The sequence below is a fragment of the Lipophrys pholis genome (assembly GCF_963383615.2).
Source record: "Lipophrys pholis genome assembly, chromosome: 6".
NCBI lineage: Eukaryota > Metazoa > Chordata > Actinopteri > Blenniiformes > Blenniidae > Lipophrys > Lipophrys pholis.
The window spans coordinates 34,380,237-34,395,485 of NC_137629.1; the positions used below are offsets into that span (position 1 = coordinate 34,380,237).

Below are 15,249 nucleotides of genomic sequence, written 5' to 3' on the forward strand. Positions count from 1 at the left end.
TTTCTCACTATTTGTTAGTAGTTTAAAAGAACCCTGCTTCAGTTCCGCCCCTCAGGGTTGCACTGTGGTTGTTCCTGGTATTGTGAGGTCAAATGATCTACTTATGGCCAGTTTTTTACAATCAAATTATATATTCATATATTTGGAGACAGTCTTTTGTTTTTATACTCGATATAAGATACAAGCTGTGAACTTTAGAACAGCTGTTGGGTAAAGAACAGACGCGTGTGACTTCGACTTTCCTCCCACTCAATTATTTCATATCAGTTTGTTTTTTAAATGAAAGTAAGATGCATGTGTTTGTGGATCTGGTGGATCGGATTCTTTTATTCCGGTGATAAATCTGGAGGATCTGGTAGATCAGATCGATGTGGAGGATCCAATGGACCTTTGAATCTGTTGGATCTGGTTGATCCAGTAGATCACGTGACTCCACCAGGTCCAGTTGATCAGATCAGATCTGGTTGATATGATGGACATGACAGATCCCGTGGCTCAGATCAATTTGGTGGACCAAATGGATGAGGTTGACCTGGTGGATCTATTGGATCCAGTTGAGCTCATATATATATATATATATATATATATATATATATATATATATATATATATATATATATATATATATATGGTGGATGTGGTAGATTTACAGGATCAACGTGATCTACCTGATCCACCAGGTCCAGTGGATCCTGTGAATCCACCATGGGGGATCCGCTGCCGTTGCAGGTCTCTGGCTTCACTCACCTGCTCTCCAGGGCCACATTGCTGCCCAGCACCCAGCTGTCCTGCAGCTGGACGCATTCCGCCGTACTCTGCAAGTCGGCCGCCAGGCCGGCTGTGGGCGGTGGACTGGGGCTCCTCTGATTGGCCAGTGAGCTGCGGCTCAGGGAGGTGATGGACGGATGCTGTTTGTGCGGAGGCGGCGCCGGCGGGAGAGGAGGCGGGGCTTTCTGAGTGGACAGATGGTCACCTGGGGAGGAGATGAGAGAACGGAGAGACATCAACATCTTCATTCAAGTCATCTGAACAGCGGAAAAAGAAAAGAATCTAATCAAAAAAGCCATTTATTATTCAGCTGATTAAAAATACGCCCACAGTCAAACGCTGACTGCCAGAACAGCAGATGTGTAAGATTATTCATCTGCCTTCTAAGGAAGATATGAAAGCATGCAGAACCAGAAAAGTAAATACAACCAAGAGCAAGACATTTAGATGAGATGCAACCACTGCAAAAAAACAAGGGGAATAAGAGCTGCTTTTATGGCGATACACATAATAATTGTCACAAAACGCCACACGGCTGACAGTTGGGTTCTCTTAAACAGAAGGTCACTTAGAGAGGCAGCTGTTCCTTTATGGGCGCTTAACGCAATGTTTCACGTTTGATTACAGCCAGAGAAGACTCTCAAATAACTAATGACCAGAACATCCATTAGAGCTCTGAGAGAACAGGTTTTCCAATTTCACACAAAGCTGTGTAATTGGCCCCCAGAATGGCATGTGGTGATTATCTATCCATCTTCCCTGTTTAAAAGGTAAAAACCCACAGTGCTGACAATTCTGATTTGCTCCAATGAGCCCCAAATGGGGATCGTCTTTCTTGCCTCACGGAGGCTTTGAGAACGCTGGGAGTTGTGTCTTTTAGGAGCTTCTGTTGTTTTTGCACTGACAGCGTTAATTTTTTTACAACGCCTAAAGGAGTTTAAATACAGAGCAAATAAACACTGGAGGCCAGCGCATAATTTAACCTTTGTTTTCTCCAGCCTGTGCGTAAAAACACATTAGAAACTACAGATGCCGGATGAGAAGAGCAACTTCGCTCGAAAGGACACGAGCAACAGTTTAAAAAAAAAGAAAGACTTTTCGTCCTTGTCTGTGTGCTTCCACTTCTCTGTTCGTACAAAACAAGCAGCTCGACGGGGACAAACGAGCCATTTGGTTTCACAAAGCCAGCAGGAAACATGAATACCACTCAGAGCTCAGCAAATCACTTTCAGCGCTGCGAGGTAAAAACCTTTAGGCTACTATACAGGCAGACTGCTGCTACCACTGCTCTGGGCTTCAAAGCAAGACCACATCAAACATATATTAAAAGCAATATTGCAATAAGTCTGATTACAGGGAGTAAAGCTGCTCTCTGCTAGTTGGAAGGAAGGACACTGTTCCCCGTAATGATGTCAAATAGCCGTCTATAAATGTGTTTTTATGGACGGCTAACCTTTTGAACACCGCTTTCCTCTGAAGAAGGACAGATGGACTGCCAGGTAGACACACAGAGCGCTTGAAAGGCAGGCAGACGTAACGCAGAGTACAATCAGACGTGACAAAAGGCCACTCAGCTGGAGCGGGGGGAGCGATGAGCAATATTTAATTCTGACTGCAAATACGAGGCAAAACGTGGACTTAGGAAGTCCATCCAAACTTTCTTTGGAGAGGGGGTTATTAAATCTAGTCAAACACGATTCCCAGAGCAGCAAACAAATAGTATAATAACCTATATTTAATGAAAAGAAGATTTCCCCCTCAGTTTTAGTTCCAATAAGTACATAGCTCAGCTTTCATGCAAATTCATCTTCACTATAAATACCTTCTCACGGCTGCAAAACCACCGTGGTGATCAATGTGTTGGGTTTCAGTTTTAGATACGTCAACCGCTCTTACCCTGGCAGATTTCTTTTGATTCTTTTTGTACAGCATAAAGGTTGTTCCAGAGACTGTCTTCAGTTTCTAAAAAATAAATCGGACTAAAAGATTTGATGAAATATATAGGAAATAATCTGCAGGCCCCGATGGTCAGGAATGACCCCCGACCCCGAGTTGGATGAATGGATGAAATTGAGATATATTAGCCAGTATGTTTACGGTTCTTGTGGATAATTGACCAATCTGCAGTGAATGAAACAGTAAAGAGACTGATGCAACACAGGGACGCGTATGTCCTGATGTTAATGCTGACAGTGGAAAATGAATATGTCAAAAGTCTAAATATTAATCTCACAGATCAGTGTCAGGCTTCATTTTCATCACTTTTTTTCAGCTCTTCATGTTCGACTCTCGATGTGGCCAATCCCTAAAAATCCTCTGGATCAGGGGTGTCAAACACATTTCATTCCAGGGGCCCCAAGCAGCACATGTTCATCTTGAGTGGGTAGAATCAGTGAGCTCGAGCCACACTAACCTTCAAATTTAAACTTTGAAGTTTTTCTTTGTTGTGGTTCGACGCGAAGAGTCTACATGATGGAAATTTCTCTATTTTCACAAAAACCAAACAATTCTTTCCAAAAATTACAACAATCTCAACATGGAAAAACAATGAAACCCCTCTCCTATAGCTGTTGCATTGTGGGTGTTTTCACAACCTCACCCTGGCGGCGGCGCTTTGGGGCTGGTTTGATAGCTTTCATGACAGCATCACCAATATCTCACCGGTCTGGTGTTGTGTTGTGTAACTCCACCATGTGAGTGGTGGTTTGGCCAGGTTTGAACGTCTCGGGGGCCCGGTCTTGACCAACGGGCCTCATGTTGGACAGCCCTGCTCTCGGTCGCTGGCCGCTCCTGAACTGAACTCAGGAATTACACCCGAGATCAGAAGCGGTGTCGTTGTTTGGGAAATGTTCAAGGAGGCCATGACTGAGTGGGAACGAAGACAAGACGTCTCTGGGCTGGACTGAGTCCTATTAGGAAGGTGCTAAGCAGGCTAATAGAAATGTGGATTATCTACCAACACTGGCTGGTTTCACTTCACCTCTGGGCCATATTCTTCCGTACGCGCCTGCAGCACCCTTGAGCTCCACTTCACTTTCCAGCAGATGCATTTTTTTATCTAATGAGCGTGTACTGATGCAACGGTGAGATGTCAGTGATCCTGGAAGGGAAATGAAGCTGAGTGGGCAATGAGAGCTGTGTCGGTAAAACAAAATAACACCAAATGATGGAGGTAAGCACAATGTTAATAACCAGAAACTATTACTTTAGATTATACTTTCTCTTTTTTATTAATTATTTACACAGAAAAGATCAAAACAGGCTCCATTTGTAACCCCAAAAACCTTTTCATACTTTTCTATACCAGGAGCAGAAATCCTCTTTAAAAACATCAAAAGCCCGTCTTTTATTAAGACCGTAAAGCTGCTGATTTGTTCTCCTGTTTAAGCTGCCTGCTCACATGCGACAGTCGCTTTGTGAGTACAATCTGCCCCTCTCATTACACCCTGCAAATAAAGACAGGAGAGATATTCCACAAATGTGCCTCCGTTTATCTCTGTGTATTGATCCCAACGTCTTGATTGTCCTTGTTCAGGTTGCAGCTGGAGAGTCTGAAAATGCAGCATAGGCTAACTTCAAGTACCATAAAGAATAATACAGTGTGCAGTGCATTGTGGGCTGATGGGGAATAGTGCGGGCACAGCAAGCGGAGATGAGCCTCCGGTCGGAATGCTTCCACCGCCATCAGTTTGTGATTACTCTTCAATCAATTTCTGACAAATCAACAAGTAAAGATGAGACACCTGAACGGAAGCATGAAGTGTTTTCTGAGGTGAGAGCGCACGCTGAGCCTAACAATCTGAAAGCAACCAACTAAAACCTTCAAAGAAGTGGGATTTGACATGCAGCAATTCTGAATGTATAATCCCACAATGCACTCAGGGAACACAAAGCTCCATGAACTGAATTAAACCCACTGCATGGAGCGCGTTGGCCCGCCTGCCAATGACACTTTTCACTGAAAAAGCCAAAGCAGGAAAATCTACTATGGATTGTTTCACGCCAGGACAAGTGCCAAGCAACTATAACGATGTGGAGCAATTAGAGTCAATTTACTGTTCCGGTGTGGGAGAAGCGGCGATTTGAAAGAACAATATAAATGATCTGGGTGGTGCAGTGGAGCAGTGGTTAGCACTCGTACTCACAATAAGAAGGTACCCAGGTTGAGTCCACGCTTTGGGGTATTTATGTGGAGAGTTTTTATATTGTTCCTGTGCTGGTGGAGGTTTCCTCAGACAGTTCAACACAACAACACTGAGACTCCATTTGAGATTTCAGTGATGCTGCTGTGAAAACGAGCCAAAGCATTGCTATCAAACTAGCCGCAAAGCCGTGCCGTTTTTAAAAACAGGCCTAATGCCACAGGAGCAGTTTGTTGGAAATTTCACCGTATTTTGTAACATAAAAATTGCAGAGCAGAGCTGTCTAATTGTGGGAGGAGTCAAAGGGAGGGCCTACCTTGATTGGGATTGGCTAAACCCCCGATGACACTATATAGGGTTTGATTCTGATTGGCTACTTGGAGCAACACACTTTTTATAACCTGAAACATGCCAGGGACAGAGAGGACAGACTGTCTTCACTTCTGGGACGTCAGTCCAGGTATGGGGACGAGTAGTACTGCTGGAGAACCTTCAGGAAGGGATTTTATATGATATGACCCTATAGGTTGTGATTGTAGTCATTTCCATAAGTTGCAGTCATTTGTTCATAACTGTTTGGTTTTTGCAAAAATAAAGACACTTTTATTTTGTATTCTCTGCGCCACGGCAAAGAGAATCTACAAAGTTTCAATTTAAAGTTTCTTATGACAATATTTTATAGGTCCGACCTACTGAAGATGAACTTGCAGCCCCTGAATTAAAACTTATTTGACACAAGTGGTTTAACTGGTGATTCGAAACTGCTTGTCAGTGTGTGTGTGTGTGTGTGTGTGTGTGTGTGTGTGTGTGTGTGTGTGTGTGTGTGTGTGTGTGTGTGTGTGTGTGTGTGTGTGTGTGTGTGTGTGTGTGTGTGTGTGTGTGTGTGGCGTAATGGACTGGTGATCTGTCCGGGGGGCGCCAGGCCTTCACCCGTTGGCAGTGCTGATTGATTCAGGCCATGGATTGGACGATACAGATGATGAGATGGTAGAAATGACCTGTATTTTGCCTTTTGGTGAATGAAATACCCCCCCACCACCCCCACTACCACCACCCCACCCCACCACCCCCACCCCACCCCAACCAACATTGAGAAACTCCACTGAACTCCCCCACACCCTTTGAGATATCACACAACTTAAAGTTATTGCCTTTTAAGTATTTAGATCCCAAACCCAATTACACCAGAACTTTTAGCAATTAATTATGCACACATATATCTCAGTTAAAAGATTTGCCACTTGTGCAAATTGCACTAACATATGTGCGTTTGGCATCAAACCACAGTCACTTACAAGAACCGCTGCCGGCATATGTTGGAGTGCACTTTTTTTGAAGAAGAAGAAGACAAAGACAAAGACGAAGACGAAGACGAAGACGAAGACGAAGAAGAAGAAGAAGAAGAAGAAATAAACACACAAAACAATGAGCCTATAAAAAAAGGCCAGCATTATCTCCCATCAAGACACAGAGGGAATAAAAAAGGCCTTTAATGTGGAGTCTCACTAACTAGGAAGGCAGATGAAACAGCTGGGTGCTTTATGGGGCTTTACTTTGAAATCAGATCAAGACGGATGCCTCCTTTGCATAATTCCTTAACGTCAGCTTGCCATCATCTCCATCAGCAACATGCTTTAAAGGACCTCTGTGATTAATACTTCATGCCAGGAGTGAAATGATAAACTCATTCCCATCTTAATGATGCTTGCAGCACCTATCAAATGTAGTTTTCTGAAGACGCTGCATTTTTATGTAAACACCACCAGGAGTGAGACCCTGATTTAAATTCCTTTTACTCAGGTTTGTTGGAGGATTTCTGATGTGATGACTGACTTATGACACAACGCTCACAAGAGAAAAGTGGGGTGGGGTGTATTAGTGAACTAAAAATGTCTATCATCAGCTCTGCAGTTTGCTCTCCTCGTTGCTTTTTCAAGTTTTTATTTTAGGTTTATCCAGTCGAAGGTCCATCCATCCACCCTCTAGATCTCTTTATCCAGCTGAAGGTAGCGGGGAGCTGGAGCTCCCAGCTGACTGCTGGCCTGATCTACTGAAGGTCTGCTTGTAGAAAAAGTATACACACACACACACACACACACACACACACACACACACACACACACACACACACACACACACTGAGGGCTGATGTACGCCAGACCGAGGACCAAATCTGACAAACACGCAGAATAACACAGGCGATCGATTTAGCATGTTTGCCTTCCTGAACAGGGAATATTGTCTGAGTGCAAAAGGCTGAGAGGAGTTTAGGAGTTTATGCTGACTGCAGATTAATGCACCATGTTTTTGCACGGTTTAGTTTTGCATCCGGCTCAGCAATTTATTAGTGAAAACAATCTGCTGTTGTGATCGGAGACAATTTGTCTTGTACCTCAAATAACTTTGAGACAGATTAGATTTAGTCTTGTTTTTTCTTTAATTCTGATTTATTTTCTGTAACGCTATAATACATCTAAAACATCCTTCATCAACATATTCAAGTCTACATTTTCGATAGCTTCCGATTAACTTTCAATACATTTACGTTTCCAGTTGATCGTCCTGGTATGAACAGAGTATAAATAACTCGGCCAAACCTTCATTTAAATACTCCAAATGAAAAGATCACATGAGGAGTCAGTCTGAGATAATATGAAAATACACACAAACTAAAAGGACAATGAAATGGTTCATTTATTACTCAGCAGGATATAACAACAACAACAACAACAACAACAACAACAACAACAACAATAATAATAATAATAATAATAATAATAATAATAATAATAATAAATTTGATTCTTAGCACACTTTACATTTAAACAATCTCAAAGTTAAGTTAGAAAAGGTTTCTAATTGTAGGGATTATTAGATTCAAACATAAAAGAAAATTAAGGCTTTTTTTTTATGTAGGTTTTTGTTATTTGTTTAAAAACATCTGTAGTTTGTAGGATCTTAGCCAATCCCAGATCCCGTCAACACCAGAGCATTTCCAGTGAAAATGCATCGTTTTTCAAAAACTGTGTTGGTTTACACGGAAGCGGCAGAAACAGTGAAAATGATGGCGTTCGGATCTCAGGCCAGGCGCCGGCGTTGTGTTTTGTTTTTGTATTGAAGCCACACACACATACAGCAGAGAACAATAAGCTGTAAACATCAACAATAGGAGTCATGACACTCTGGAGACAAACCTTGTTATTGTCTGTCTACTGAAATGGACGATATTTACAAGTATCTGCGAGGACCATGGTGCACATGTGCAGTAGCAGCCGTTCATAAAAGTTCCATGGAGGCGGACTCTGAGCCTTTTTTGAAAACTTCAATCTTGGGAGCCATTTTCAAAAAGTTGCATCTTCAGTGACTCGGTGGCGTTGTTGTGTAAAGCCAGAAGACAACGAAAGCTTCCGTCTTCACCTGAAACGGTGTAATCAGGGTCTCAGTAACTGGGTGGAGCCACTCACACACACACTGGCAGTTTAAAGTCAACAATTAACCTTCAACACGTGTTTGAACTGCGGGAGTGAGGCGGAGTAACTGAACAAAACTCCACATGGAAAGACCCCCGCCAGCCTCCACCCGGGGATTCTCCACTGTGTGGGGTCAGAGTGTTAACCTCCACCTGACTCCCAGCCACGAGTCTCCCTCCTTTTTTGTAAAATAGCTGTGAGAGGCTACCATTGTCTGCCAGACCATTTCAGATTGCTCTACATTTTCTTGAACTTTTTGACGCTGTTGATTCTCAGGTGATCAGGCCAATTAGTTTTCTATGATGTTCGCTCCTCTGAAAATATCTCTTTTTCATTAGAGCATCGACAAGCCTTGAATACTACGAATTATGTTCCAACACCGAGCCGGGACACAATTAAAAGCCATTTTGCACTCACTAAGCCTGGCCAGCTCGGTGAAAGCCTTTTCATATTCATTGTGTAAGTACTGCAAAAGGTCTTGTGCCATTTTACTCTCCATTAAGAGACTGATGCAACTGCTAATGGAACTGAAAGGGCATTTGCTTTGACTGGCTTGCCCTTCACCAATAGGAAAATTGCATACTGTGTGCATCACAAGAATTTCATCAAAACAGATCACAAAACTTAGAGAGGCCGCGGCTTTTCTATTACAGCTTAAGGGTTGTTGGGGTTTTTTTTCGTGTTTTTTTTAAACAACAATAAAAAAAAAAAAAGAAGCTATTTGCTGTTGAATGAAGAAACGCAGCATTTCCACTCTGCAGAGACTCAATTTGATCAAATATGGGAGAGTCCTCTTGCCTCGATTTATATGAAATGAATAATGGATGAAGTCCATGATAAAACATGCCATTTGGACCAGTAAGATGTTTATATATGTCAAATCAATAAATTCATTCTCATCACCGACTGGGTTTCTTTTCACCTGGGCTCAGCTGTGGAAGGCAGGAGAAGAGACAGTGGCGTCTCAGCAGGAGGCCTGGGGGGGGGCATCAGAACAACCTTGCCCTAGGTGAGTTTGGGGATTTACTCTGCAAAGAGAGTCGCCAATTTTCAGGGACTTGGGAGTTTTGAGGGTAAAAAAAAAAAGGGAGCAAACGAAGACGAAGTGAATTCCATCATATTTGCTGCCAGAGCTCCTTCAGCGCTCTCACCGCCCGGCCACACTCCTCTCCCCACGTTCTATCTGATCAAAGACAGACATTTCTTTCAAGCTATTTCCGAGCAGGGGAACCAGGATGTAACCAATATTTCAAGGATGACATAATCATTGCATTATGGAAAGAAGACAACCCATTTACCCTGGAATGAAATGTCTCCTACACAATCGGACGTGAATCCATCCCGTCACGTCGGACACCAGCTCTGAGCCCGCTGTTCAATTACAACGTACATTTTGTAAACACACTTTAAAAAAAAAGTGAACCCAGTGAGGATGCACAGTGGAAATAAGCATCTTCACATCACTGTTGCCCCCCCCCCCCCCCTCCTGCTCACTGTGCTGCAGATGGCAGATCATCATACAGATGATGACTGCTTAGCAGTTCTTTCTGACAGCTCTCCTATTACATAGCAATTACACTCCTTCTCAAAAGCTGCTTTGACAATTAGCCTGCTGACAAAACACTGGGTTGTATTTGTTCATGTGTGGACAAGCTTTGCTTCCTTGTTTGTCCAGTGAGATTTTGTTCACACCTAGATGAAACCCAGTCCTCTCGGAGTTTACTGCAGGCTGTTCAGCACCGACGTTACTGTATTTTCACAAACCTGAAGAACTAAAAAACCTGGCGCAGTCCTCCAGGATGTGTGCCAGTTCTTACTTTTGTAAAATTTATACCTTGTCCTCCCAAGATTTCATCAACCTGCCACTCAATTAATTTCCAACGGAGCTCGATAAGCAATTGATACTTAACCATTCGGCTGGATTTATTGAAAAGACAGTTATTTGAGACGTAGCCTCACTTTTCAAGAATCCCAAAGACGCAAAGTCACAAAGCGCATTAGAGCATTGATTTCCATTGTCAAGAAGTAATGCACTGTTTTTTTAGGCGGAGGAATCCCGCAGAGCGAGCATTAAAAGTAGCATAAACATGATTTCTATTTGACATGAATTGTTGTGTCAACACGTCGACGTGACAAAGATGTTCACATAATTCGCTGTTTATCCCCGATGATAAATCGTCGGAGATAATGGGAGTCGTCACTGATAAATAAAGATAAACAGCGATACGAGGCCTGTTTTCACAAGGCTGCAGAGCTTCGCTTTTAATATTTGAAGTGCCAGAACGATTCTGCGTGGGTTTTCCACAACAAATGAACTCGTTCACAGAACAGAGCTGACTCGTTCATGTAAAATATTGATTCCAGCATAATTAGGATTATATCATATTCAAGTGATTGTGAACCAGTTGCATTTCTCAGCACAATGAAAAACTAATGAACCTTTTTCCTTAAGTGTTAATTACATGGCATAAATTTGCAATCCCACCTTGGGTTGCTGGAAGCCGCTGCTCCTGTTGGCCTGCCAGCGTGTTTACATATTAAATGCTCTCTAATAATGACAATCCCAACACAAACCTGCCGCCGCTCCGTCTTCTGTTCTGATCCTGCAGCACCAGGCGGAGGGAATAACTGTGTAATATAACCACATCACCAACAAGGAAGCAGGAAATGGAAACACCAGAGACAAGCTTTCTTCCAAAAGTGTTCAGCTCTTTGGAGTGAATCTGCTTTGAAAGCGTGTTTAGAAAAAATAGAAAGTCCAGTTTTCATCTTTCTGCTGTGTCTGTTTGAACTGGACTGGCCCTGAGAGGCACCCACTCCGTCTGAATCGCTGTTGTGGCTCGAGCCCTCAGTAAGAGCCAGTAGCTGTGGTGGCGACGGGCTGATGGAGCTGACATTAAACTTTAGTTAGGGTGGTCCCGGCCATGCAGAGAAGCTTTTAAACATTCAGGAGCCTGGTGAAGGATATTAAGCAATTTATTTCCACTCGCACGAAGCCCGTGAGCCTCAGAAATAACAGCAAAACAACGTTACCCAGCTCTGCTGAACTGTGAGTCACTCCTCTCACTAAAGCAATATAGATTTGAAATTAGTAATTGCACAAAAAAAAAAAGAAAAAGTGTTGTCTACACCATCTTAGGGGTCATGGAAATGCGACGTGTATTCTGAGAACTATTCATGTGCCTCCCCATTCATTTACAGCTCGCTTCCCCAATCACTTGAGAAAATGGTTGCAGGAAAAAACAAACCACTCATGGTTGTAGTGGCGCAGTCTTTTCCAATGGCTGCTATAATTGCCTTTCCTGTGCAAATCGCTCCGTTTGTGAGGAAAGCAGACAAAGGATGCAGTATCCATCTGAAAATGGGAAAGCCTATCTTTCTCCTCATTAATTGTTGGCATATTGTTCTCAACTGGATGCACTCCACTTGCAGAGATGACTAATTTTCACCTCCATTGTGAGGGCAGTTGAGGGGAAGGAAATTCACACCGTGTGTGTCTTTACAGCACATTGAAGAAACAAATGGCACAATGAAACCTATATGATGCTCTGGAGTGGGTTTCAACACTGAGCCAGAACTTCAAGCAGCATTTTGCATCATGTGCCCATTATATACCAGCGTGCTCCCGTCAGTTACTCTGTCAACTTCCAGATCCACGCAGTTCCAACAAAACAAGCGTTAGTTTTGGAATAAAGCAAGACTGTTTAATCAGCAGGCGGCAGTCTAACGCAGCTTTTACTAAACTAATCCTGGGAACAGGATCTCATTTCTTATCACAGCAACTAATGATTTTAATTAAAGATTCGTTGGCTGATTATTTCCTCGACTGATGCAGTGATTGTCTCGTCTTATAAATAAAGAAATTTAAAATTAAAATTTTAAAATCTGATTTTAAAAGTTACAAGATTAAATTGGAGGGTTTTGTTGATAAATAAACAAACTTTGATGTCAAGCAAAACAACAGGAGAGTTTTTGGTTTCTTCTAAAGTTATGATGCAAAACAGATCATTTAAAATAAAAACATGTATTTAACAGTAAAGTATGACCTCACAATGGAGTTGTGGTTACCATGAGAGAGTTACAGCGACATGTTCTCCCTGAGCACTTTTGTTTGTTTGATTTTTTTAAATATTCAATATGAACAAACCAATTAATCACATGCCAACATATTATATGTTCAAAGCATCTTTCTTTGGTACTTTTCTGACAGTTACACAACCAATATAGTGAGGAATCGTTTCCACGACAACAATTTAAAGTGAAAATGCAAAAGTTTCATTGCCTTTTGGGTGTCCGTTTCCACGACAACGGTGCTCAGAGCCACTGAAAATACAACTTTTGGAAAACGTGGAATTCGTCTCGACTCCCGAGTAGACAGCCGTAGTAACGTGACGCTCTGCACATGCTCACAGTAAACGTAAAACTTTCTAAAACTAAAAGACAAAACGATGCCTGTGTACTTGTTGTGTAAATGGGGCCTAAATCTGATGTACTTATTGTGTGTAGCCACGTACAGATAAGTAAATCACTTATCGAACATTAGGAGGTTTTAACTAATTAATTGTAAAATATGTTTGATTTGAACAGACAGCAGGTTAAAAAAAACAACATAGCAAATACAAATATGAATATAAAACATTAATGTCTTGAATTATGCTTAAATCACAATCTGAGGTTGATTTATTTATTTATTTATTTATTTATGTTTTAATTTCCTGGTCTGTCATTGGCTCATACGCTCAGCTATAATTTATTAATGCACTGTCACCAAAGCCGCTCCGTCTAATGAACTGCAATGAGCAAACAATCCATGTTGGTGCCTTTATTTCCTCCCAACGACTGACTTCCAACTGCAACATTCCCACATATCATTCAGTAAGCCAACATTTCTGCAGTGTCTGGCTCCGAAGCTGAAGCTACAGCACACAGGCTGAAAATCCCCCGGCTTTCCGAAGAGCTTTCCTGAGGCCGAGGCTATGAATTGATACCCTACTGTTGCATTACTCTTGGCCACAGAGCAGAGCACGGGACAGGAATAATAATAATAAGACAAATCATTGGGTTATTCTTATACTGCTCACCAACTTGTGCACTATAGATGGCGGGGAGGGCTTCACGGGGGCTGTCGATACCTTCAATGGGCAGGTGTGATCAACCATTATGTGTGCAAACACATGTTAGGGTCTACAGTCGACACACATGTTCACAAACACACACACACATAGATTTGAAAAACCCGGGGAGAAAAGCCTTCCAGCACTACTCATGTTTTGGATCCCCCCCCCCCCCCCCCCCCCCAAGAACACCCTCCGCTCCTCTCGGCAAGAAAAAAACCCCAGATGTAACCTGCGTACCCTCAGAGGCTCGGTGCATGCTCAATCAGCAACATGATATGGCCCACGGCTCGGCGCTGAGGTCACTGCCGGAGTGGTGAAGACTGATCATGCATGAGGAGCAACACTGTGTTTCCTCAGTGAAGCGCCAGGCCAGGCCAGGCCAGGCCAGGCCAGGTGTGCTGCTTCTGCAGCTTCTGCAGCTTCTGCAGCTTCTGCAGCTTCTGCAGCTTCTGCTGCTTCTGCAGCTTCTGCTCAGCGGCACAGCCGGAGCTCCACCATCAGGAAGAGGAGATCTTCCAAAGCCTCACATTCTGGGCACTGACATGAAAAAATGTCATTTTTGTTTTGATGTGGCTTCTGACAGATAAGCTGTCAAAAAAGTGTGACTCGGTACAGATTTGCTGTGAAAGCGATCAGACGAGCCGCTCTCATCAGGATGACGGGAGTTTGTAGAACCCCGGGTGGAGGCGAGGTCTCTTGAGTGGCCCTGCATCACAATTCATTAGCCCCACTGGCCTTTAATGTTTAATCCGCCGTGCAGTCCTTCTTAATTTTGACCCCCCCACATCCAGTTCAGAGTGGCTCTCACACATGTCTACATCATGTTAATCAATAATAAAAGTAGTCAGGGAAGTCAGACGTACTGTCCTTCAGACTCTCTCTGATGCCGCTCTGCTTGACAACAGCAGACAGCCTGCCTGCGTTCCACTCTTCATTCACCTTAGAAAATACCACCCTAAGCCTCATCTGTCATGTATCGGCTGCAGCCTAACATTTCACTTTGTTTGGCAGACATTGATTTTTACCTCCAAGGTGTTGTCAAGGAGGCGTCCAACTCATACATACCTCCTCTGCTCTCTCTCCAGAGGCTGCTTTGGAAGGAATTGCAGGAACACACACACACAAAGAGAATAGCTCACAGGAACGACTACATCTGAAGGTAGCCCAGAATATTGCCAAATTTGTTGAATAAGGACACTGGGGGGGATGAAATGTGTGGGTGATAAGCCGAGGTTTATCAAAGCAGCATTTCTTAGAGCCCATTTTCTTTTTTTCTTTTTTGGTTGACGTACAGTAAAATCCTCAGCAGCACAGGAATCCAGAGCGGATATAAATACTGTAAATATACCTTCACACAGTGCAGACCTGCCGTGGCTTCACCACTGCCAAGTCCCAGGGTGGAAACACACACAGGACACGTGGTCACTAAAGTGCCTTGAACCTGCTGCAGCACATTTATCCAATCCTCCATCCACACGTCACCAGTGTTTCCCACCACAGCGAGTCAGATCACAACAATTTATCAAGTGCCATCGTACACACACACACACACACACACACACACGCACGCACGCACGCACGCACACACACGCACGCACGCACACACACACACACACACACACAGACACACACACACACACACACACACACACACACACATTTGAGGCCCAGTTGAGCAACACTTTATATTCATTAAGTGTCAAAATGTTATAACAAATAGCTGGCTTAAAAGAGCAACAGTACATCTTGTTT

At 43.1% G+C, this 15,249-nt stretch overlaps 1 protein-coding gene across 1 annotated transcript in view; it reads right to left on the reverse strand.

The window, feature by feature from the left end:
• LOC308111358 (teneurin-3) overlaps positions 1 to 15,249 on the reverse strand; it is a gene marked incomplete at its 5' end in the record, with an annotated part of 187,682 nt that overhangs the window by 125,203 nt on the left and 47,230 nt on the right. The window contains one exon of the mRNA XM_080466222.1: positions 748 to 973. Within this exon, the coding sequence (XP_080322348.1) occupies positions 748 to 973 (226 nt within the window). The remainder of the gene's footprint in view (positions 1 to 747; positions 974 to 15,249) is intronic.